We start from the raw sequence: 24827 nt of genomic DNA, 5'->3' as shown, positions 1-24827 counted from the left end.
GGTCGCAAAGTCTAAGTTAACTTTAAAGGATGAAAAAATGTCACTGCAAGAGGAAGATTACGTCTAAATATATGGAAGACACAAAAAGTATTTTTCATCCATAAGAAAATTATAATTACATGTAATTTTTTGAGCGTAACGTTTGTTAAAACGTTTATTACTTGAAAAATATAACTTTTATTGTTATCAACACAAAGAAACTTCAATACAAAGACAAAACACAAAAGACAAAGTTGAGTCTTTCTTAATTAATAAGCCTAATGCAAAACTACGGCAATAATACACCAGGTTACATTAAACTGCACCCTTCTGTTGTTATCTTGTGTTGAGGTTTCTATGCCTTAGATGAAAACTGTATGTTTTCATATTGACTGTGGCTATATTCCCGTGTTTCCCTGTCTAGCAGTTATTTTCTTTGGTGTCCCATTAGTTCAATTAAAAGTATGTATGTGAGGGACACTGACAATGTCATCTAAAAACGAAAGGTAGAAAACATCAAGTAGGAATATTTCCATTTGAGTTCTTTTGATTTATTACCCAGCAGGGGTCAGTATAGACCTTCACTGATATGCCCATGAAATGCTCATGAAACTGGGCAGCATAACCAGTTGAATTTGTGGGCAACAATGAGGCTGCTGATAGAGGGAACTACATTCATGTTTGGTTAACCAGAAAAATCTGCAAATGGTGAGTAATGAGTCATTGAATCATTAGTTAACGATTAGATTAGTGATCCATGAAGCCAAAGTTCCCTGGCTTATCTTGAATTATGGTTTTAATTTTCAGAAATAGCCTGTTCTCGAGTCTCGATCTCTCACTGAGCAGCAATAAATTTCCAATTAATTAAAATGTAGGCTTGTGTAACAGAAACCTTCAGCCCCACTTACAATTCTTCTTGGTCCTCTCCCAGATTCCTCCAGACAAGTTTCCTTCCATCTGAACACAGCAATGTTGGCCTCCGGAAAACCACAGCTACACCAGTGAGGGGACAAATATGGCACAGGTGCACATCCCCACAACTTTACTCACTCACACATGGCATCTGACGCACCCCAGCATCACATAACTGGTTTGCAAAAACATCACGCAACCTTAAGCGAAAACATCCAAGCTGAAACACCTTTCATTCACCAGAGACTCCACACTGTCTGTGGTCAAAAAGTTCTGTGGGATGGTGAAGTCAGGAGAGGGACATTTGTGTTGTGTACCAGAAAGGAAAAGTCAACCCTTTGAGGAATTGGTTTGTGGTTTGGTATGTTTGGGTTTTAGATGGTTAGGGTTAGAAGTTCAACAGAATAAGAGACGTTCGAGAGAACCATATGACACGGAGGATACAGCCCAGTCCAGTCTGCTGCCCTGACTCACATGCGACATCCCGCAGTGAAGAGTAAGAGGCCAAACAGTCGGGTGACTCACTGTGACCCTTGTCGAGCACTTACTAACCCCGGAGTGTGAGTTCACTTTCTCTTAGCAAGATTACCTATGACTCGTCTCTTTGTCTGAGCGTCTACGTCTACTTCTCTGATGGTTTTAGTAGTGCTTGAGGGAGGGGGGGAAAAAAAAAACACGGTGAGATTGAATGAGAACGAGCTGACGTTACAGCCTCAGCCCCACATGAGAGTAAACGCAGACAGTGAGTGGGAGAGACAGTGTAGGAGGGAGAGAGGCAGAGAAAATCTGGCTTGCGAGGCGAGGAGGACGGAGGAGGGAAATTGCTGTCCTCTTGGGTGTACGATGCATGAGCGTGGGCTTTGGAGGGGTCCTGAGAAAGTTAAAACAAACACAAATGGAGGAGTGCAGAGATATACGAGCAACCAGAGAAAGAGACAGATGAAGGTCAGGGAGAATGTGAGTGACATTCCAGGGCCGCGGGCCAATGAATGATGAGGCCTCAGCGTGAGTGGAGTATATGTTACATAGGCCTGATCCAGACCTTCTTACTATTTATTATCCTGTAGCATGTAAGACCATTGCATAGTGTTTTGAACATCCCCTTTTAGTCTTCTCCACCCCTTTAACTGTCATGCCAGTGTTTTGTAGAAGCTGAAATTGCAACAGAGTCTTGTTTCCCCTCCTCTGCTCCACTCTGTCCAAATAATTCACTAATGAGAGCTTGACTTCAGGGGGTCTGTGGGGGGTCGCACTTATTTGAACCACATGTTTTTCTAGTGGGCAGAGCAAAGGACTTCAAGCTAAATCAAAGATAAATTGAGAAAAAAAAACTCATCCTCTTGAGCCCCACCCTTCCTCCTTTTTCTTATTTCCCTCTATCTCGCTTGTGCTTGCTTCAGATATTTGGTTCAAGTGTAAGCTGGCATTTTTTTTTTTTTTTTTTTTTTTGGCTGATGGTCTCTGAGTCATCTACGAATCGCGGGGATTGCTCACATTATACGGCAGCATTACAAAGCCTCCCGTTCATGACCTAGTGGAACCTCCTGTTGATCAGTATAACCATCTGCCAGTGTGTAAATCAACGTCCTGAAATGACACATCACATGTTCACTGAAAGTTGTTTGCGCTACGGGGGAGTGAGGGGTTGGAAATTTCATGCAAGTGGAAAAAGAAACGTGATGCATACCTGCCTAAAAAGTCTGCTGCTGGCTTTACCTTTCCACATTAAACCCCCCCCCCCCCCCCCCCTTCTGTTTCCCCCTGTGTTTCTTGGACTTGTAACCAGGGTGGTTAGGGGTGGGGACAGGAGGAGGGTATAGAAAGCAATTGTGTTTATATTTTGTTGAGCGTCTGTTTACATTTCTCGCAGGGCTGCTTTAAGTTTAAAGTAAAGTTGTTACCTTCACTGCTCGCAATGAAAACAGTCGCAGTGAAAGTGCTGGTGAGCAGATATGATTTTATAAGAATCCAGATAAACATTTTTTTGCTTTATTTACTTCTTAAAATTCTTTTCTACCGTTTCTATTCAAACACACGACATAGTTAGACTAACAAATATGAAGTTATTCAATACAGTCTTAGTTAAGCGGTAGTGACTGATGCTCTATGGTGAACTTAAAGTTAACTAAGTGTAACAAACGACAATCCTCAATAACTTAACCCCACATTTAAGAAGAAGAGTGTTTATCTGTGAATGCTGGTATTCTGTTCCTTCTGTTTAGATAACAACATTGCATTGCATAACATTGCTGGAGTATTTGGAGATGTGCACGCTGCTACAGTCTAGTGTCTACTAAATCCTAAATAACCGCTCAGTTATTTTCTATACTTCATTATAATGACAAAAAATATAAGTTTTGCTGATATTTATCCACAGCTTGAGAAAACAGTGACTGTTTCTGTTGATATGCTGTTTCTCCAATAAAAAGAGGATTCATAAAACCTTTCTGGCAATTAGCAATAGAATAAATCACCACTTTTTAATTACCTGTCTCAAATGACTCTGCCATCCCTCATCATATATATTATTTTGTAATTTCAGCACTGTAACTTCGATACCCAAAAGCAGTGTTTCTGCCATATTTGCTGGTAGAACAGACTGTGAGTATGCACTGGCATGTGGTTTTATTTTTAGAGGATTTTCCAATCAAACAGGCAGTTTTGACTCATGAACTAATACAATAAGAATAGTTGCATTGGCCACTGAAACCACGACTCCATACCTGAGTATGAGCCCACACACAGCCTAAGTGGAGTCAATTCTTGATGGTGGAAATGTGAGGCAGACTATGGGAAGTTGTTCTTTTCTTTTTTATGGCACATACCGAGCAGCCCCCTCCTGATCGACTGGCACCACAGCCTTGTTAAAGGAAATTTAGAAAATGACCGACTAAACAGATAATTAGATTAAATAAAAACGAATTGCTATGGGAAGTGCGAACAGCAAAGATTACTTAAAAATTAGATTAGGAGGAAAAACGATTTTGCAGTATGAACTCAGTGTTTGGCATGAGTCTGGCCTTATTTGGCCATATCTGTGGACATTATTATAATTAACCACTTTGTATTTCCTACTTCTTTTTCCTTTGGTTTTCACTGTGTCATCAGTCAGGATTTTCCCTTCCACTGTCCTCACATGTTCAGCCTGATTGTCTCCACACACCCCCCTCTGGCATTCACATCTACTTTTGCCATCATTCCCTCATTTATATGCTTTCTGTGCATCCTCCTGGCTGTCTCGATTTCTCATTTTGAGCAGCGTGAGTGTTTGATGTGTGCTGGGCACGAGAACAAGGGATCGGATACACACCCCAAACAGGAAATGAGAAATTCAAGCAAATAGACCCATGTCTGTGTGCCTCGGAGAGAAAGAGAGAAACTCGCAGGGAGGAATGTAGATAGATAGAGCCGAGCAGACGGTGGAGGATGTGAAATAGACACACTGAACCACGAGGCTGTACATTTTCAAGGTGAAAAGGTTGTTTCATGCTGTATGTGAGCATGAGGAAAGAGAGAGGAGGAACACCCCGGGTATGATATTTATAGACAGTGACCACCCCAAACACTGCCCTACATCGCCCTATGACATCAACCATCCTACTGAACCACCAATAGTGACAAAGACTTCCATTTAACTGTAAATGTGATCTCGTCCAGTCATAGTACGCCTTTTTTTTTTTTTTTTCTTCAGCTACACTTTTTCAGTGCTCATTCTAAGGCTCTGGATGACACCCAGAGTCACACAGTGCAGAATCTGTTTGCTCATTTAACCTGGAGGTAACACCAGCTTTGTGACAGACAGGCTCTGCATCACAGCCAACGTGCACGCCAGCAGCAAAGAAGGAGAAGCCCCGGGATTATCTATCAAAGCGACAGTGGTGCTCAAGCAGAGCAGTTGTGTGACCCGCTGCCGCCCTCTCATCTGGCAGTGTGGTTGTTGTTTTCACGCCAGTTAACGGTAGCGACGACATGTTGTGGCAGCCGGTTTATTTTACATCACAGGCTGCGCTCCTACTGTTTATGAGCAATGAGCGATCGAGCACAGCACACATGGTCAAGATTTCCCACAGAAAGGAACCCGCATCATAAGTGACTCAGGATGTCTGGGTGCACACACTCTGACCATTAGATGACTATGGGACTTAAAAGGGGAAGGCAGACTTAAATAGGACTCTGCAAACAAGGTGGAAAGAGAAACGGGTTGTTGAGAGAACCGGCCCAGCCTCTCATAACGAGACTGAATTGTCTCAAGTGGCTTGGATAGCTGAGATCTGATGTGGCAAGACAACAATAACAAACAAGCAAAGCAGCAGACGGACAACTGTGTCAGAAGTGTTCACGACGAACTGTAAATATCTGTCAGTGTTACAACATTACTTTCCCAACCACTGCATAATGGTGGATACACACAAGCTGGAACACAGATGCTTTTAAAAGTTACTAATGAGACACTAAAACGTTTGCCATGTCACTACCAGCTGTGGAGCACAAATACAGACTCTAGATACCCTGCGCAGCGTCTGAAAATATCCAGTCACACATAGGCAGGCCATCCAGGATGTTGTGGGGGAGAGTTTCCTCTTCCTGTTGCTCTTACTGTTGGACTTTCCTGTCAGTTAGCATTAACTACTGACAGACCTTTGGGTGCCTTCCAGACTCATCCCGGAGTCTTTTTTTTTATCTCTAGGGAGTAAAAATTCTTTACTGTAAAGTATTAGTTCACATCCTGTACACTTGGGTGGCCAGGCAGGAGAGGCAGCGTCAGATCTAAGGTACTCTGTGAAGCCTCTTTGCACCTCTTTGCAGTGCAGAGACCAGCGGGTGTATCTTAAGAGAAAATGAGGACCACACTCTGCACATGTGTTCATCAGGTGGTGTGAACCAGAAATCAACCGCAGATACACCAACCTCCAAACTCTCACTGGACCTCAGTGGAAGGCGGTAGACGTTTTGATCTCCCTCCTTATCATCGCTGTGGTCACAAAAACGAATTAGAGATTGCTCAGATCCCACTAGGGAAAGCAGCTGTGTGTGGAGCTCTCAGCCGTTCCAGTGTAATGAACTTTAGGCTTTGTGATTCAGCAGTGTCAGTGGGCCAGACTGTGATACCGATGCTAAGATTGACCGGCTTGAATAACAGCCCAGTTTTGAAGTCTGAGTTCTATTATACCTGCCTTTGTGTTAGTGTGTTGAGCATATGCTACTATTTATAAGTGTGTGTATGTGTGAGCGTGTATGCCAAGTCTGATTTGTTTATTCGGTGCCTTAAAATGCAGGAGGCATGGTGTTTAAAAGCAGTGGTGGAAAAAGTATTTAGATGCTTTAGTTTAAGTGAAAGTAGCAATACCACAATGTCAGAATACTCTAATTACAACGACCTCTCAGTCTTGCATTTATAATTTTAGTGTTATAAATATAATACTAAAGTATTATCAGCAGAAACGAACTTCAAAACTTCACTATCAAAGGTAAAAGTAACATTCGGCATTATACTGTGTTATATCTGGTTTTGGATTATTTTTATTCACAAAGAAACAGATTGGGATAATTTACCTACTTTGTATACTGTAGTTTAATATATAGGCAAAATCTGCAAAGTTTACTCATATATTACGCAAATAGTTGAAAAAAAAAGGACGATCTGATATCTAACTAATGAGGCGTATTTGTGAATAAAATACTCAAGTAAAGTGCAGGTATGTCAAAATTGTACCATACTTTAAAATATGAAAGAACATATCAGATGAAGTGAAAAAGTACTGAGTAATAGTAAAGTTCAAAAATACACTGAAAGTCGATATTCTCAAACAGTACAGATGTGGCAAGTGACCTATTGCGTGTGCGGCTGCCAATATAGTTATGAGTTCATGTATATGCATGAGCACGTGTGTGCATATATAAACTGAACATTTATGCATGAGTGTGTTTGAATATGTTCTCATGGGTGTACATGTATAATGTGATTGCGTGTGAGAGTGCACTGAATGGGAGGAGAAATGAGGAAGCATTGCATAAACCAAACACATAATTTCACCCTGCTGCCCACTCCCAAAGTGCCCCGATCACAGGAAATGGGTGTAAAGGAATGACTAAGCTGGGTTTGACCTCCACTACCCCCCCGGCTCCCTAACACCCCCACCCTCTCCTTCAGGGCTGCTTTAATTAGAAAAGCAACTCGTTTGTTTTTCTTTGTCTCAACACCGAGTCTAGCCCCTCTCGATCTCTGCCTTTTAAAATGAGCGCATCCCAAGTTTGGTGATGACTCATAGCTTTCTCCTCCACCCATCGCTCTCATGCACTCTCCCTGTCTCTGTGTAATTCGATTGGCCTAGATTCTGCCTTTGGTGCAGAGATGTAAAAAACAGCTGTCACACAGATGCATGGCCTTATCATACCTGTTCAGGTGCGTCCGATCTCCAGAATACACTCACATCACTCATACACACACACTCCAACTTTGATAGTGTGATGCTGAAACGTTTATGTAGGCTCAGTTGCTCAAGGCTACTACACACGCACACATTTGTGCACCCATGCACATACACGTACACAAACACCCACCATGCTGCTTCAAAGGATGGCGTGTCATAAACAGAGGGACTGGGAAGGAGGAATGTGTTGTTCATTGGGGAATTCAGAGCCAGTGGGGAGAGGGAGGAGGGGTGGGGGCACGTTGACCTAATGTCCCTCTCCAGCGGAGGCAAAGAAGGAACTGGCTGCCGAGCGTTTCTCTCTGCTGTCATAACCCTTGTACGGCCATCAATACAGCTGAAAGCCCCACCGACACAGGAGGCCACAGATCATGGCTGACTAATCTGAAACAGACCCAGCACCAAGCTACCCTCGAAAACTTAACACCTCCCTAACCTCCCATTTATCCAATGAGAAGAGTCGGGTTACCATGTGATACAGAGTGTGTGTGTGTGTGTGTGTGTGTGTGTGTGTGTGTGTGTGTGTGTGTGTGTGTGTGCATATTGGGAATGGGAAGATGATATTTCATCCTGTCCACTGTGTAAGTTTAACACCGGTGTGTGTGTGATTTGTGACTTTAGTCACACCTCTCTTAATTGGAGTCAGCAGCCGTGCCCCTGCTTTTTACTCCGTGTGTGTGTGTGTGTGTGTGTGTGTGTGTGTGTGTGTGTGTGTGTGTGTGTGTGTGTGTGTGTGTGTGTGTGTGTGTGTGTGTGTGTGTGTGTGTGTGTGTGTGTGTGTGTGAGAGAGCAAGCACACTCTTAGATATACATATATATATATATACATGTATGGACAAAGGTGGCAGTTGAATGAGTAATAGAGCGTGATTGAATTTAATTCAGTTCAGCCAAGCTCACTAGGGGTTTATAGAGAGCTGAAGCCCCACCCCCTTTCCTAGCATGCCTTATGTGGCTTCTCCACGGCTGTGTCCAAAATAATTCACTATTAACTGTATAGTGCACTATGGAGTGTAACATTTTGCAGTGTCGTCCAAATGTCCAGTTAGAATTATCGTACCCTTTGTAGACAACACAGAGGATCCAGCAACGTCACATTCAAGGTATTTATCTCTGCTGACCAATATATTTTTAATATTTACAACAGTATTACAGCAGGTCATAATAACATGCAATTAATGATCATTAATTGGCAGCATGCTGGTGCAGTGGTTAGTACTGTTGCCTCACTGCAAAAGGGCTCTGGGTTCGAACCTGCCCTGCAAACCAGCTGGGGCATGTTCTCCTCGTGCTGGCTTCCTCCCACAATCCAAAGACATGCAGTTTACTGTCACATGAAGCAAAAAAAAAAAGCAAATCCTCTATAAATTTTCTGTTGATGAACTAATCAATTAATTGACCGTTCATTTAGATGACATCATGTGAAAAGGGTTTCATCACAGTTACAAGTCCACTGAGAATACTCTGAAGCTGTACGCAGCCTTTCAGCCTGTTTGAGCTTTGAGCTTTGGTTTAACCGACCCTGTGTTCAGCAGCAGGGAGCTGTTTTCAGCAAACTAAGGCTACGTCCACACTGTTACATTTTCATTTAAAAACGCAGCTATTTTGCTACGTTTTCGCCTCCTGTCCACACTACACCAGAATTTTTGAGCAAAGAAAACTGAGACTTTTGGTACCAATGACGTAGACACCCATGGTTTCTCCAGTGGTGAATACAACACGGTTAATGAATTACAAGTGTTACTGACCTCGTTGTCTTTGCTTGCAGATGTTGAGGAGTTCAATTCTGCATTTTAATGCTACAACTGTCTTTGCTGTTCCTTGTTCGTTGTATTTTTTGCATGGACCGGTGTGCGTGATTGCTCAAGTATGTAAGCATTTTCATGATAGCATGGATGGAGATAGTTTCTGGTACGGAGCGGAGACATCTAGACAGAGATCGTTTTCATTCTAAAATGAAAGAATAGTCATGTGGATGTAGCAATACAGAGCAAACAGGTTAGTGAGTGTTAGACTTGCGTAGAGTTAGTCATTAACAGTTTTAGAGTGACTCCCAGGTGACCAAAGCAAAATCAAATTATGCACATGTATATGTATAATAGTTGATTGACATTTTCAGTTTTTAATATGGACAAAAAACCCCAGAAAGATCTTCAGGGTTTTTACAAAAACAAACCCTCTAAAAATAACTCATTGAGTTACAGATGCTAATGTAATAGAGACTAGCAAGGGACTGCATAGCACAATCATGAGACCCTCTAACCTCAACCCCTACCAATTCTCCCCCCTCCCACCGTCACCATCACCCACAGGGGTATGTTCCTGAGAGATTAAACTGCTATTTAGGGGCTGACTCTCCTCTGGGTATAGTTCCTATGGATGTTGTTGTCTTTTCAGACCCCAGAGTAAAATTTATTCCTCTGTTTATTACCCAGGGAGATAGTAGCTGTTTATAGGGACATATTTGCCCCTCTGCATCAAGAGACAGAGACAGAAAGAGAGAAAGAGAGAGACTCTGAGAAGGAAGGAAACAGAGGGGCGGTACCGTGAGAAGGAGCCAGTCCAGAGATGTAATTGGTACCTTTCCTTTTTTAGAAAACATTTCTTACTTACTGAGGTCCAGCAAATGAGTCAGGGCGCAGCGTGCTTTATAGCCACACTCAGGCTCTCTCACATGGTTTATCATACTTTCCCTTTGTAGTTTTCCCCTTTGAAGAGGGTTTAAGTTTCTCCTCTGTTTTTGATCCTCCATGTATTAAGCTATGATGTTAGCTACTGGTTATGTGCATGACAATAGAGCACATCTGGTGAACAGGAAAAGAAAGATTGTCATTTTTAAATATGTTGTTTTTTCCCAAGACATATTTGCTAAAACATTTTAGCTGAATACCTAACAAGCAGAGGTGTGTGGTCTTTTATTCCACCTCTCCCTCATTCATTCACTCACGCACATCAGTTTTCTTCCCCTATCACATGCCTTGTTGTTTAGTTCAGGCGATAACTCAAAACGGCCAGGGGGTCTTCAAAGAGCCAGCAGGGGTTAACAAAAAGATGAGAGAGGAAACGAGAGAAAAGAGGCTGAGTCAGACTGTGATAACCATCTTGGCTTGTGCTGCAGGTGTGAAGTGAGAGGGATGGCAGTAAAGAGAGGACAGGTGGAGAGGGGAAAACCTGTCAACTCACCACTAACCCTTTGTGTATTCAGCAGTGCTGCCTTCCTGAAAACATATCAGTACTCAGTAAATCAGTAGGCGCTGTGGTGAAGTTCTCTGACCTTGACAGTGAGGACGTTTTCGCTGGTCCTCACGTCCTCAAAGAGCTTGTTTGAGGGTGAAGATCTGAAAACTGTTGATGAGACCACAATTAATTTAACTCAACAATAATAACAATATGGTTGTGCTATGGCTTCCAGACTAATTAAAACAAATTCAAATGTAATTACATAAAATAATGTAAACCTAAATAGATAAATAAATTAACACTGAAGGAGCTATTTGTAAGTTTTGCTATTGCTATATAGCCAGCATTAGCATGAACAGCTGTTTAGGCTACCTGCCGGTTTGCAGAGTGGTGAGTAAAGGAATGGCGTTTGATGCTGAACTGGAAACATTTCTTCTACACTGGTAAGTGAACAGCTGTTAATGCTACCTCTGCCTATATGTCAAAAGAAAACTTACAAATAGCTCCTTTGAACAAAATGAACAAATATCGAATTCAAAATCCAGGATAAAGCAAAGACAAAGATGTGTGAAAAGCATTTACTCAGATCCCTTATATCAATAGGTAGATTTCCCAACAATGAAAAGTTTACAGTGAACACATGATGTAATTTTAAAGACAATTCACTAATAAATAAATAATAAATATAAAAATAAGTCTTACGGTAAAGAGAAATGGCAGCCTTTAATCAAAATGTTAATTAATATGAAATAAATGAAATCACATTACAATTATAACTGGGTGTAGGAAGGCATGTTTGTTGATGCATGTGTATTTGTGTGTGCGTGTACACACAAATACACACAAAGATTCAGCACCTGGAGCAACAATGGCTCTGAGCAGCTGTGTGTTTGTGAAACTGAGCTGAGCAGCAGCAGGACACCAGGGTGTGTTATTAAGGTCATACTCAGCTCCGTCTGAGTCCACAGGAATTACACCAGGCCGCTTCACTGTTCCACTTTTAATGACCAGTTGTGGCAAAAGATCAGTGGACGTATAATTGCAAATGTCATAGATGTTGTAATAAGACAGAACCCAAAATAGCATTTCGAGACCGACGTCGTGGCAAATCAGCTTACATCCAGCACGATCAGTTTTCACTGTGAACTTGTTATAGTGCAACAAAGGGAAAAATGTTTCAGGCAGCATTACATGAAAAAGGGGCCTTTCATTTTTGCAGATGAAAGAAGAAATGAGAAGAATGAAACACAGCACATGGATGCAATTAAAGGGCCAATTATGTCAAAATTGAATGACTTACTTGCTCTGATAAAGTGCAACAACAGAACAATTTTCTGGTTACTCATGCAGTCGTATAAACTCGGCACGTGGATTGCGTTAGTGGTAAAAGAACACCTGCTTGACCTGGAAATGCTTCAGGCATCCATCTTCACGCTTTCTCTTGTATAACACTCATACATGAATTCAAGTGCCCCCTGTTTTTTTTTTCTCTGTGGATGGAGCGTTTCTGGGATGTGCTTCAGTCCGTGGCAGGAGGTGTCAGCAGTTTGTTTCAGTCCCATAAAAAGCCCGAGGGCTCGAGAGGAAGCAGCTGCTGAGAAATGAACATTGGTTAGAAGGACAAGCCTACTTGAGTTTGACTTCCCTCTGGGACTGTTCCATTAACACCATGATAGATTTATGGGCCTCTTGACATTCATACCCTTTCTTTGGTCATTACAGGGAAAGTAAAACAGGTGGAAGTGCTGGCGTTTTTAGAAACTAATTTTAATGATCTTGTCTCCTCCAACAAACCTCATGTTTTGCTTGTTTAGGTTCGGTAATGGTGCTGTTTTCTTGGAGAGAAAAAACCTTTTAACATTCCGATTACATTTTCCCTGCCAAGATAACACGGTACATATTGTGCTTGAGCACCATTAAAAAATCAAGACCTGGCAAGAGATCTGTCTAAATCATTTTGAGAGGTGAGACAAAAGGAGATTTAATTATGCTGATCATGTTTCATTTTACTTTGTTTATCTGCCTTTGATGAGCACTTTCCAAACAAGCACTTCTCTGTGTTGACTCGCAGGAGAAAAATTCCTGCACTTTCCAAAGGAACCCTGGGTAACACGACCAGCTTTGGAACAAGACAGCACAGATTGCTGTCACCTTGTTAGCATCACAAGCATCCCCCACACCACTCACTAGCACAAAGCTTATGTAAGGCATTTGACGTTGATGTGCGAGCCGCGGCTGTGTGTCAGTGGGTTCAGTGTTTTCATGTGCATGTGTACAGTATGTGTGTTTAATTTTCCATGTAGTCACTGCCCTTAAGTCTGGGACTTACTAACGGGTCTGGACCTGCTCTCCTCATTCCCAATTCAGTCTCATGGGCTGCCAGTAATCCCTTGAGTACTGAGTGAGAGGGGTGGGGCTGGCAGAGTGGGGGGTGGGGGTGGATGAGGTGCATTGAGATAGTAAAAAACATGGTGTGCATCCCTTCAGGTGAAGGCAGTGCCAAGAACAGGGCTGTGCGTCCGGGATTTCTGGTGCTGGCTCAGCCAACTGTGAAGCCCAGCAGGGCTTGCTGCTCGTCTTCAGTCAGTCTACAGTCGTCCAGTGTAAACAGGCGGCCAGTGGTTGCCCAGAAATAGACCACACGTACCTGGCACCAGCCACCCTTTTCCACTGGTAGGTCTCTCTTCTGATGTTGGACAGTCATTGCTAACAGCACAACCTGGATTCGTAAAAATTTTGCATCATGTGTGTTCTGTGCATGCTGGGAGAGGTAATGAGAGACATTTAAGTAGAAGAGTGACCTTGTACTGAAAAAGTGTGGGAGGAGAAGGTGGGGGGTATCTGTATTGAACTACAGCCTTGAATTACTTTGGCTTACTTTCAGTTTCCCACACATATCTCAGTTTTATACAAAATAAAGTTACGTTTTCAGCAAAGGTTCTTTACCTAAGCTAACCATACCCATAACTACTTGCAGTTACCATTCGCAGACCAAACCATGCCTAAAACTAACCAGAGGACCTTTCATTCACATTTTTGCATGTGTGCTCATTTTCTGAAATTACAAAAACACATACACATGCATGCACTGACAAGTGCAATACACACACTTACACAACACAGCCCTCTGACAAGTGGAAACATTGCATGTGGTTTTATTTTGCTCACAAAATCTTCCACTCTGACGTGATAATTTAACATCAATGTTTATTTCAGATTTTGAAAATATTTACAGATACAAATTTCAAAAGGTAAGTGTGCTATAAAATATGGTAAACTGAAAAAATGGGCTGGTTTTATTGCTAAAACAAATCATAGAAGCTGAATTAATTTGTTGTGCAAAAAGCATCACACTTCAGATTAAAGTAAAAACTTTCAAAATAAAAGGCAATAAATTGCCCCTAATTTACTATGGTAAAAAAAAAACAGCAAACATGTGTAAAACCAACACCACAACCACATCCCCTGACCCTCACCATCTAAAGGCTGGCTGTAAATCCCAAGAGGGAGAAAAACATGGTGTCATCACTTTTACAACCACTGATATTACTCATGGCTATAACAGCCCAAGGACAAGCTGACATTCAATTATGAACACAAACACAGGCATTGTAAAAAAAAAAAGAATCATGTGGGCTGAACAAACAAACAACAGCAAGTGAAACTGATGGACGATTCCTGTGAAATGTTCCTCAGTTGGCTGACAGTTCCAGCCTCTCAGTCGGAGGGAGATCCCCAGGTCGGACTGTCCCCGTGACTGTCTGCTGTCCTTTACGCTGGAGCTTTCTCCAAAAACACCTGCAGCATTATTGTCCAGGAAAACCCCACCAGCCACTGTTTTCCATACCTGGGATTTAGCACCGTTAACTATGACCTCTCTAGGAAGATGATGTGGCAAACAGAAATGTCCCAGACAGTCATCTGTAAAAACACAAATGTTCTTCCATCGAGGTCATTTTGGTCCTCTTGTCCTTTTCCATTGTCAAACTGACACACTTTTACACGTGTATCACTTCTTTAGAAATCTGTCCATCCAACAAATAAATTAATTCATTTCAAGACAGATAGTTTAGTACTGCAGGGGAAAAGTATATACACATAAAAAATATTATCTATCTCTATCAATATAAGAAGTCCATGGTTCGGTGTGCCTCCAACATCATAATGGCAGAGCTCGGGGGGGGGGGGGGGGGAGCTTGACCACAGAGATCCTGACTACTTTGAATATTTTGTTCCCATTGTCCACATTATTCTTGTCCTCCTTTATCTCTGTCAAATGCTCCTCTCTCAAGTCTCAAACATGACTTCTTCCATCTGTGTGCATGTTTGAGGGGAGGCAGAGCGGTGTGCTGTGTTGTATCTTTAGCTACACTTGCAGGACTTCACAATCATATTGGACAGCTGCTCTACCTGAAAGAAAAAATCAGCATCAGTGATAAATCATCTGTAAGTGTTCACATAAAATGTTGTGTAAACATTTCACCTCATAATGAATGTTACTTGGCTGAAGTATAGGTACCTTGTGTTGCCTGCCCACGTAGTAGAGGATTGGCAGTGGCTCCAGTGCCTGGGGGACGCAGCAGGGCTGGGCAGAGGCTCCTGGATTGTGATGCTTGTACAGGGCCAAAATCTGTAAACCATTAATATGATGGGAAATACAAGAAAACATCGAACTTAGCTCAACTTAGCTTGACATGTGCCAGAGCAACTGTTGACATTCAGCTTGTTAAAATCCAGGTATTAGCCACAGCAATTGTTGTTTGTTGAACAGTGTTTGTAATTGTTTAGAATAGTAGAAAGTAAAAGTAATAAATTCATTATTGATGGATGCACACTGTTTACCAGAGTTTCCTTAACAGTTGAATAGGAAGTGATATTTTAGAGGCTGTTCCATCGAAAACATAAATATTTCAGTACACTTTGTGAATAACTGTCACACACACATTATTCACACAAATGTTATGAATGCATGATTTCAGTTCAAGCCGAAGACTTTATATTAGTGGCTCTGTGAGGCTGTACATACACACAACAGTGCTTTGAGCTAAATATATCAATGCTAACATGCTGATGTTTAGCAGGTATAATGTTCACCATGTTAGTGCCTTTTATTAGCAAGCTAACTGTTGCTGACTATTGCTAATTATCACTGAACACCAAGTACAGCAGAGGCTGCTGGGAAAACCATTAGTTGTGCAGGTTTTTGCTCGTGACTTTGACCAGATTGTGGCGCAAAATGAAGTCAGGGGCTCATCAGTGTGATTATAATTCATCCTGAGGGGGCAATGAATGTGTTTAATATAATGGTAATCCATCCAACAGTTGTTGAGATACACCAACACTGTCTTCCCTAGAGCCATGCTGCCAGCGTGGCTAAAAGTTAGGCCTTCAACTAATTCTAACTGTCATTAATACTTAGTATGCCATTATTATGTTATTTTTCTGATTATTGACTAATTAATTGATTAAAGTTCCAGGTAATTGTGAAAAATTTTAATCTCAATTTCCCTGTTCCCAGAGTGACGTCTTCCAGTTGTGACCAATTATTAACAATGATTATTGTTTCAGCACTAATTTAAACCCAAGCCCCCTCTCTCTCATACAGCACAGACTTCACCACATGATGTGTTCAAACTAGCATTCAGATCGGTAACTAGGAACCGGAGAAAATCAAGTTGAGAGAATTCTTTTGGTCTGAGCTGCCAAACCACTCCCGAGTGCCTTATTCAACCACATGATCAGATGTGGATCATTGCACGCCGCAGTGAGGTGTTGCACTGTACCTGAGAATATTTGTTTTCAGCATTCCAGATGTAGGTGCAGGACCCCATGCAGTAGTTGGCATAGTAGCCTGTGGGCTTATGTATCCACTTCCAACCCAGATCTTTCCTGAAGTCAATGTACAAGCTCCGCACGCAGCAGGTCTCCGTCTGGCTGCATAAGAGAAAACAGTAAAACACCTTTTGTGAAATGGGGTGTGTGATGAGACGCCATAGATACTTTTAGAGCCTGGTTGCTGTAGAAGGTGCATTTTTAAAAGCAGTCTGCACTGAGGATAGTTTTAAGGTATGAATTCAAACCCATCAGCTCAATTCAGTTCCATCGCATCAGTGTACAAATTGCAGTCTTCCCATCCTAAAGAAGGCCACTAAGAGTTACAGCATTTGCCTAAATGAAAGTCTGCTGTCTGATATACCAGCCACTGTTCTGAGGCTCCCGAGGATCCAAACTTCAGTGTAAAACACAAAGAAGTCTGTCTTACAGCACTGAGCTAGTGCTCCAGTGCAGTTGTAGCTCAGAAGGTCGAGGGTTTTGGGTTTGAACCCTGGCTCCTACTGTCCACACATTTGAGTGTCCTTGAGCAATACAGAGCACCTCTATTGATCCTGATGGCCAGGCCATCTGCCTCGCTTTGCAGCTTCGCCCTGCGTTGGTGTGCGGGTGAATGAGAGGCAAACTGCTAAGTGTCTCTCAGTACAACTGCAGTCCATTCACCATGCAGCTATTAAAGTGACCGCAGACTTAAGGTGGATAAATGGGAACAGTTTGAGAGTTCTTTTACTCATCGTGGCAGGTAGCTGCAAATGGGTTATGTTGCCTGGTACAGCGTTAAAAATATCAGTGAAATAAAATACAACAGCACAATGTGTTATGTGTAGGATCGCTTACGCTGTACACGTATCCGTCGGCGTCGCTGACGTCGTCACGGCGCGTTTTTTGCGTGAGGTGACGCTGCTGGTGTTCTGAGGGATGGACATGGTCAGGATGTAGGGTGGTTGCTCCATCTGCTTTTGTATTTGTCCTGTGTCTCCTCTAACACCCTTGGTCCCAGATATTTCAAAATTGAAGCAACTCTCAGTACTTTGCTCGTTCTCGCTGCATCCACAGAACAGCCGCAGTTGGAAACCCTGCTCATCATCTGGTGAGACAGAAATTTACAACACATCTGGTTGGTTACTTCATCTGTGAAGGTAAATGTACCATCAGGATTGCACATGGGCTGAAGTAAACAGAGGGACAGGCCATTAGTACTAGATGTAACTCACCGGTCCCTTTGAGCCACTCCTGCAGGGTCTCAGTGACATCGAAGGACAACCATTTGCCTTTCCACTGGTTGGTGATGAAGCGGGAAGCGAGGTAGCGGGGCGAGGTCCCCAGACCCCGGTACAGCTCCACACGCTGCTCAGAAGGTATTGTAGTATGTCTGATTAACATCCGCAGCTCCGCACTGGTCAGCAGGTGGCTCTCCCCCACTTTTTGCCGTATCTCAGAGATGTTGAAGAACATCGGGATGCTTTTGGTGGTGTTATTTCTTCCTGTGCGAGTTAAAACAACCTTTTCAGACAAAGCAACTTGAATAAATGCATATGAGAAAGACACATGCGAAAAAGAAGTGTCCTATGAGCTGATCTGCTTGTAATTAATATATTATAGCTAATCAATTACTGATCCTTTGTGTATTTCGTACCAGCTGTCATTTAATAAAGTGTCTTGAAGGAGACAGGGAACCACTTTGGAGGGGAAGTGTAATTCAAATGTTTGTTTAAGTGTGAACACTGTGGTATGTGTTTTTAAGAGCTATATTTTTTGTTCTTTTGTTCAAAACTGTAGAAAGATAAAACTACTGAGCACTGTCCAGCTAGATTATGTAGGAAAATATAAATATTGGATCAGGAATCTGTCAGCAGATACTACATATTACACTCCAAAAAAAAAAAAAAGAAAAACAGTACTGAAAGGTTTTCTGTGGTCATGGAGGGGTGGTGGAGTTCGTGTGAGCTTGTGATCATGGAGCTCTGGTGTGTTTTTGATAGTTGGAAAACCACAATTATGGTCTATATTTTAAACTTTACACTAAACACTAAAAACATATGGTAATATCTCTTGGCAAAAGAGAGTATGACTTTTAAATAATGGAACATGGCAGTGGGACAAATGGGGAACAGTTAATGGGCATGAGGGTCAATCAAGTCTTTAAACTTATAAGTTAAGATTCTTTTAGCTATTTTTCTGTGTAACACTGTATTCAAAATGAATTTTGTATTAACTAGTATTTACTATATTACCTCTATTATATACATATACTTGCTGCAAACCGCACTGTAATTTACGGCATAATGTAATTCTGAGATGTTTATTAACCCGTTTTCCATAAGTAAACTTCATGAAAAGTTCTTTCAGACATGATTTTCCTGATTCTGCATGCACATTAATAAAATGGAAGAACCAAGTTCACAGGGTTACTCAATAATCTGAACTGCAGCCAAACATTCATCTATTCCAGCTGCTGTAAAGTTGACCATAGAGAGCGTTTTGTGTTCTTACAGTATTGCTGCCCATATTTGCAACTTTTATTCCTGAGCCTGCCCATATCATGACAGCAGGAACATTCCCCACGCAGAGCTCAACAGAAAACAGAGCCAAGCTACTGAAGGCTTTAACACCATAAATCTAGCAGCGTTACATTACAAAGGATTAAGTCAGGCGGAGACGTGCAGAGATAAGCGCAGGAAGGCAGATGATCGAGAGTGAAACGCTGTGTAGAAAGAGACACTGAGAGGAGGTGCGGGGGGGGGGGGGGGGGTGCAACTGGCCAAATGCAAAGAAAACAGCAAAGTGAAGAATGCACTTATATGAATATAATTCACAATTGTGAGGGGTGGAAGTGGAAGGGCTGGTGTGAGCGGGGGTGCGGAGAAATTGGAGATGTGTATCAATAGAGCCTGGGGCCTACTGACCGTCTACTGTGCCTGAGCCTGCCAAAGCACTACTCTCAAGTCCAGGAATTACTCTTTGACAGCAGCTACAACCCAGCCTCGCATACTTGTGCTGCATAGTGGATCCAGGCTGCGTCAGGATCCTCCATGTCACGGCTGCTTGTGTATCATTTACCACTATGACCATCTGTGTTGTTGCTTAGGTAGTGTTTCACCCCTTGTATTGAAGCCAAACTGAAACTGAAAAGAGCTGGTGTGGAGTGCAAAGGGAAATGAGATGACATTTTACTGGTCCCACCCAGAGCAGAGTCAAATGTTTAGTTGTAAGAGCACGAATTGAAACACAGAGCGTCACAACCCTGTACAGTAAGTGGAGAGAGGTGAACTGGAAGTGATGTACCAAGCAACACCAAGCACAGAAAGTCACAATCTCTAGCTAGTTTCAGTAAACTGAGATAAATGTGTTAAGGGTTAGAGAAGCGTTTACAAAACAGGAAATTAAGTCACTTCCCCTAAGAAGCATATTGGCTGCAGCACCACAATTAGGATGAAGCTTTATCCTCACTTCTACTTTCCAATTAACACAGCTTGTATCGCCTCTGGCGGATTATCTCCCCAAACTGTTCATGTGATGAAATTACAACACTTTGAAGGAACAAAGTGTGAAAATTCCTTCTCAAGAAGATAAGATAAGGCCTCGCTCTTCCAGACAAGAGGAAAGATAGCACCCTAGTCGGCGGACTAGCATGGGTGTGGGGGGGGATTTGTGTGTTGAATCAGGGCCTATCCGCAGGTAAGCTGGGGACAGCTGTTGTGACAGGTAGAGAGACAGGCCTGTAATTACCAGTGGGAGGAACCAGATTCCAGCAACAGGCTAAATACCTGCCTCCTTCATATGCTCGACTCCACCTTCCCACATCCCACTCGTCAACGTCTTGTTTCCCCACCTCACCATGTTTAACACACGGTGTCTGACGCCTGTTGCTACTCTTCTCCATCGTAGGGTGATAGCAGCTTTATTTACTCTTAAATATAGTATTTGGCCTGGTTTCCAAAAAGGAAAGAGTTCCCTCTATAAAACGAGCCAAATTACATTTGGACCAAAAACCATGTTAAATGCAAGAGGTGAATTTGTGTGGGCTTTATTGGAAGGATGTTACTTCTAACTGGCTGAAGGAATTTAGCCTAATGCCCCACACAATTACCATGATGGAGACTATTAGTATTAAGTTCTAAAATGCTCTGCACACAAATATGCATCCCTGTAGGCTGTTTTGGAGAATCAGGAAAGTGTGAGTCGTGCAGTAAAAAGAACCACAAACTGAAATGACGAATTGATAATGAATATTGAAAAAAACGTATTCTCCAGTGGAATTCTATTTTAATTACTTTGTTCAAATACAGAGCAGAAGCTGGCTTGTCTCACACACACCCTTGTATTGAGTGTGTTTGCAAAACAGTTCTTGCTAGGCCTATACACGTACACTTGGCGTTTACCCTTTCCCAGTGTCTGCAGGCTGGCTCTGTTTTAAGGAGCCACAGCGAGGGTTAAGACAGTGGATGGGTGTTCTCTGGCATTCCACAGAGGTAGGAAACACATGCTCCCCATGGGCACCGCTTGCACCGGACCTGAGTCACTCAAGATCTCAGTGGCCATCAGCCTGCCTTCCTTCCTGCCAAGCTGCCCTGTCACAAACACGCTGCAAACACACTGATAATAGGCTCAGGAAACCCAGCAGAGAGAAGCAAGAGGGGAGGAGAGAGAGGGGGGGGGAGAGACGGGTAATCAAGGGCAGAGAGACATGGAAATTAAATGGAAAATGGTCAGGACGAAAGAGAAAAAGATATGATGGAGAACAGGTGACAGGATAAGCTAATAAGGGAGAACCCAATTCTCAAGTTACAGGAAACCCCCAGTCCCTGAGGGACAGGGGGGGGGGGGGGTGAAAGAGAGAGGGAGGCAGGGTGACGGTGAAGGAGTACATTTCATGTCTACTCTAATCTTATTTTTCTATTTTCCCCTCCTGTTCTGTGGTTGTCATCTAAGCAGAACAAAATCATGCCCTTCATTCTCAAAGTTCCTTTGTTCTCCCTGTGCAGTTGCACACTCCTGAGCAGGGTCCATCCACTCAAGTCTTTCTTTTGAAGTGCTGGATGAAAGAGGGATAGTGTGGATGCCTGCCTGATGGAGTGAGGAGTATAGGCATGTAGAGAACAATGGAGCAAAGAAACAAAACCAAAAAAATATGTTTATCATAACAGTTTGAGAGTCATTGCGCAATTAAATCCAAAAAACCATTTGGCTGAACAAACAGCATATGCAGGCTAGCCAAACAAACAGCGCTAATAAAGCAGTAAAAATGCCATAGATACCACGAAAGCAACACAGAGCATCAGACCAGATGCAACACACAGTGCTGCTAACTTGTAACGCCTGTGATCTCTGAACTCCTGGAGCTGCCTGAAGATATTGGGTGGAGATCAGAAGAGGTACACATGTTGAGGGAATTTATGGATGAGATTGGAATTGACACCAGTCATCAGGCAAATGGTGATTATTTTGGGCTGTAGCTGCTAAGTTCGTCTATGTTAGCAACTATTTTAAGGCTTACTTATGCTGAAACGTGGGCCAACGAAATTACATGGATAAAAAATGGATTTAAACAACACTGTGTGTGTGTGTGTGTGTGTGTGTGTGTGTGTGTGTGTGTGTGTGTGTGTGTGTCTTGAGCAGTGTGCCTTACGTGCCTGTAAATGCAGGAGCATAAATCAGTCATACTATTACGTGACCCTCTCAGTGCTGTAGTTAAATCATCAGAAACTGCCTCCATTCTTGACAATGGGTGTTCATATGTGCACAGTACATGACTTATTGCTGCTCTGAGTTATCTGGTACTCACTGGTCGTGCTGAACTTGTGCAGCACCTTGGCGAAGTACTCCTCCTCCTCCTGCTCTGTGGAGATGTGTCTCTGGGTCTGAGTCTGCTGCTCCTTCAGTATCTCCTCGGTGCTGTTGTAGAGCGACAGCAGAGTGGACGGGATCTCCTCCTCTTCTCCAGCCTGATCAGGTTCAGGCTCTTTAGGTAAACGCAGTTTGCTGAGGATCTGGCTCCTGATGGCCTCGATGCGCTTTTTCTTCACCATCTCCAGGTCCACCGTCTTACATGTAGACATACCGCTTACGTTGCCCACCAGGTACACAACCATGAGCATCAGCAGTGCCAGCTTCATTGTACCAACCTGACTGTAACCACTTAGGTGCTTTAGTTCTTGGCTAATCCTCCGTCACCTTTTCTTTCACTGCCTGCCTCCAGCCAGGGATGCTCAGGGAATAGTGAATCACTCCGTGAAGAGTTGTGACTGACGCAAAGTGTTTACACACCACAGAACAATTAAAGTAGTGTGGAAAGTTCAGGACTATCCGGTGCCACCGCTGTCGCTACTGCTGTGAAAACCACCTAACACTCGTGACTTCTTTGCATAGAAGCAGGTGGAGAGAATCCCAGTGGGCAGACAGACATTGAGCGATGAGCCAGCCTCTGACTCAGCCACACAGGTAACACAATGACGTCCTAGACATTCAAGTGAGTCCAGAGCGGAGCTGTCAAATCCTCATCCGAACATGCACACAGACAGCGCCCCCAAGACTCAGAACACCTCTACAGCACCCATCAGTCCAAAACAAGCTACCAACACTCAAACACTCCACAGAGCCGGTTCTGTATTCACACACCAACTTGTGACTGAATTTTTTCAAGCCTCTCTTTACATGTCCCCAGAGACAAGCAAATCTGAAGGGGGCTGTACAACACTCAGAATGAATGAGTGGTGTTGGCAGAGTTTAACTTACTTACATTCGAGGCTAAGGCTTTTCAATGGACACAGCTTCCTGTCCTCTTCGACACACAAGGTTTCTTCAAAGATCACTCAGGACTATTCTGTTCATAGATGTAATGTGTACTGCCTCTGTTAATGTCTCGAGGGAAGAGAAGATAGCGATGATACGTCCTGTGCTGAAAGTGTAGAAAAGGCCTTCCTATTTCTCAGTTTTTGAAGTTTGATCAGATGACCTCTGGCTTCCCTTACAGCCGAGATAAAACTCTCAGGGGCTTTGTATCCACAGTGAAGGAAAAGAAAGTATGATGTAGTATTTAAAGATCTCACTTCCACTAACTTTCAAAGACAGTCACAAACCTATGCAGTCGCGAAGAAAGAAAGAAATTTCCCTACAGTAAAACATTTGACAAACTTGTACGCTCTCCACTCTGACTACCTCTTTTTAGCACTAACAGCATGTGATCTGTGTACAGCTGCAGTTCACTAGAATTTGCTTTCAACGCCTCCGACTCATGCCTACTTCACAGAGAGAGCAGCTGTCTCTCTATCTGTGTCATTCTCAAACACAATAATACGATAGTGTATCTTCTCAAGCCTGAGATCAGAACAGCTACCAGGAGATAAAAATACAGCAAAACTCTCCTTCTGTCAGCGAAATACTCTTCAGTAACAAAAGACTAAGTTTGACAAACCTTCCTTTTAAATGAGTGTACCATCCAGACACAGCAGCAGTAACGACAGCAGTAGCGAGAGTAACAGTCCCTCTTAGCTCACGCTGTTTTGGGAATCAGATTGCTGTCTCGTCTGGGTCCTCTCTTCCCTCTATCCATCCATCGGTGTCACCTCGTTTATGCCCTCTACAGCTCCGTCACACCTCCCCTCTTGAGCCTCCTCTGACACAACTCCCTATTCACACCTTTGTATAACTCCCTGCCTTTCTGCTTGTGCGCTCCCTCTCTCCTAGTGCTTGTCAGAGCTTGCTGGTGACAAAGTGATTTGTGGGAGCTCTGAGCACAGCTAACTTTTCTCTCGCACTCCCTCGCTCTGCCTCTTTCTCTCTCTCCCTCTTCTCTTTTTTTTCTGGTTCCTGTTACTCGTCTAATAGAGCGAGGAGCTCTCCGCCCAGGAAATGAGGGTAACGGCCGCAGTGTAAAACATCTGCTGTTTAACAGAGTTGTGCTGCCTGCCTCCTGTCCACATCAGGAAGCCAGGAGCTGAACACGCTGAATTAGTGACTTCAGAGGCACCAGTTCTCTCTCACACTCTCTAGCCTGTCTGAGATTGAGGCAATGATGACTGACAATGTCAACAAGCCCTGCACGGCACTAGTGTCTCGCCAACCGACCGCCACATTTACCTGGTGGCTGTGAAGGGTGAATGCCTGCCAGGCCAAAGAACTGAGGCACTTATGGGACAAGCTGGTCTAAAAGTAGAAGGGTGAATTTCAAGGGATGGAAAGCCAACAGGGCAGGACTGTGTGGTGCACTGCCCTTGGTCTGGGTGCTTTTTAGAGGTTGGATTGTGTATTTTCAAAAGGAAGGCCAGACTAAAACAAACCGGTGATGGTTTCAATCATTTCGTCTCTGTTTGAAGGATGATCCAATGCGGAGATATAAAGATAGTAAATTGCCATTGTAGTCTTTTTTTTTTTTTTTTAGCTTTTGCCCAAATGTCTTTCCCATGGTGTCTATTGTCGTCCATTCACTTGCACAGTTATGACGAATGAGCAATTCATCTACCACTGATAATAAATGGTGACATTAACATGAGG

At 43.0% G+C, this 24827-nt stretch overlaps 1 protein-coding gene across 1 annotated transcript; it reads right to left on the bottom strand.

The window, feature by feature from the left end:
* Window positions 1-13691: 13691 nt before the first annotated feature.
* tgfb1a (transforming growth factor, beta 1a) lies at window positions 13692-24827 on the bottom strand. The gene is made up of 6 exons (XM_056375052.1): window positions 22120-24827; window positions 17549-17818; window positions 17172-17421; window positions 16286-16436; window positions 15022-15132; window positions 13692-14912 (listed from the first exon to the last, which is right to left on the bottom strand). Exons 1-6 carry the CDS (start codon window positions 22448-22450, stop codon window positions 14865-14867), a joined length of 1161 nt encoding a protein of 386 aa, XP_056231027.1. The 5' UTR covers window positions 22451-24827; the 3' UTR covers window positions 13692-14864.

The sequence above is a fragment of the Seriola aureovittata genome, chromosome 4 (assembly GCF_021018895.1).
Source record: "Seriola aureovittata isolate HTS-2021-v1 ecotype China chromosome 4, ASM2101889v1, whole genome shotgun sequence".
In the NCBI taxonomy this organism is placed as follows: domain Eukaryota; kingdom Metazoa; phylum Chordata; class Actinopteri; order Carangiformes; family Carangidae; genus Seriola; species Seriola aureovittata.
The sequence above is the reverse complement of the archived record's forward strand: the minus strand, read 5'-3'. Positions and strand labels throughout refer to the sequence as shown.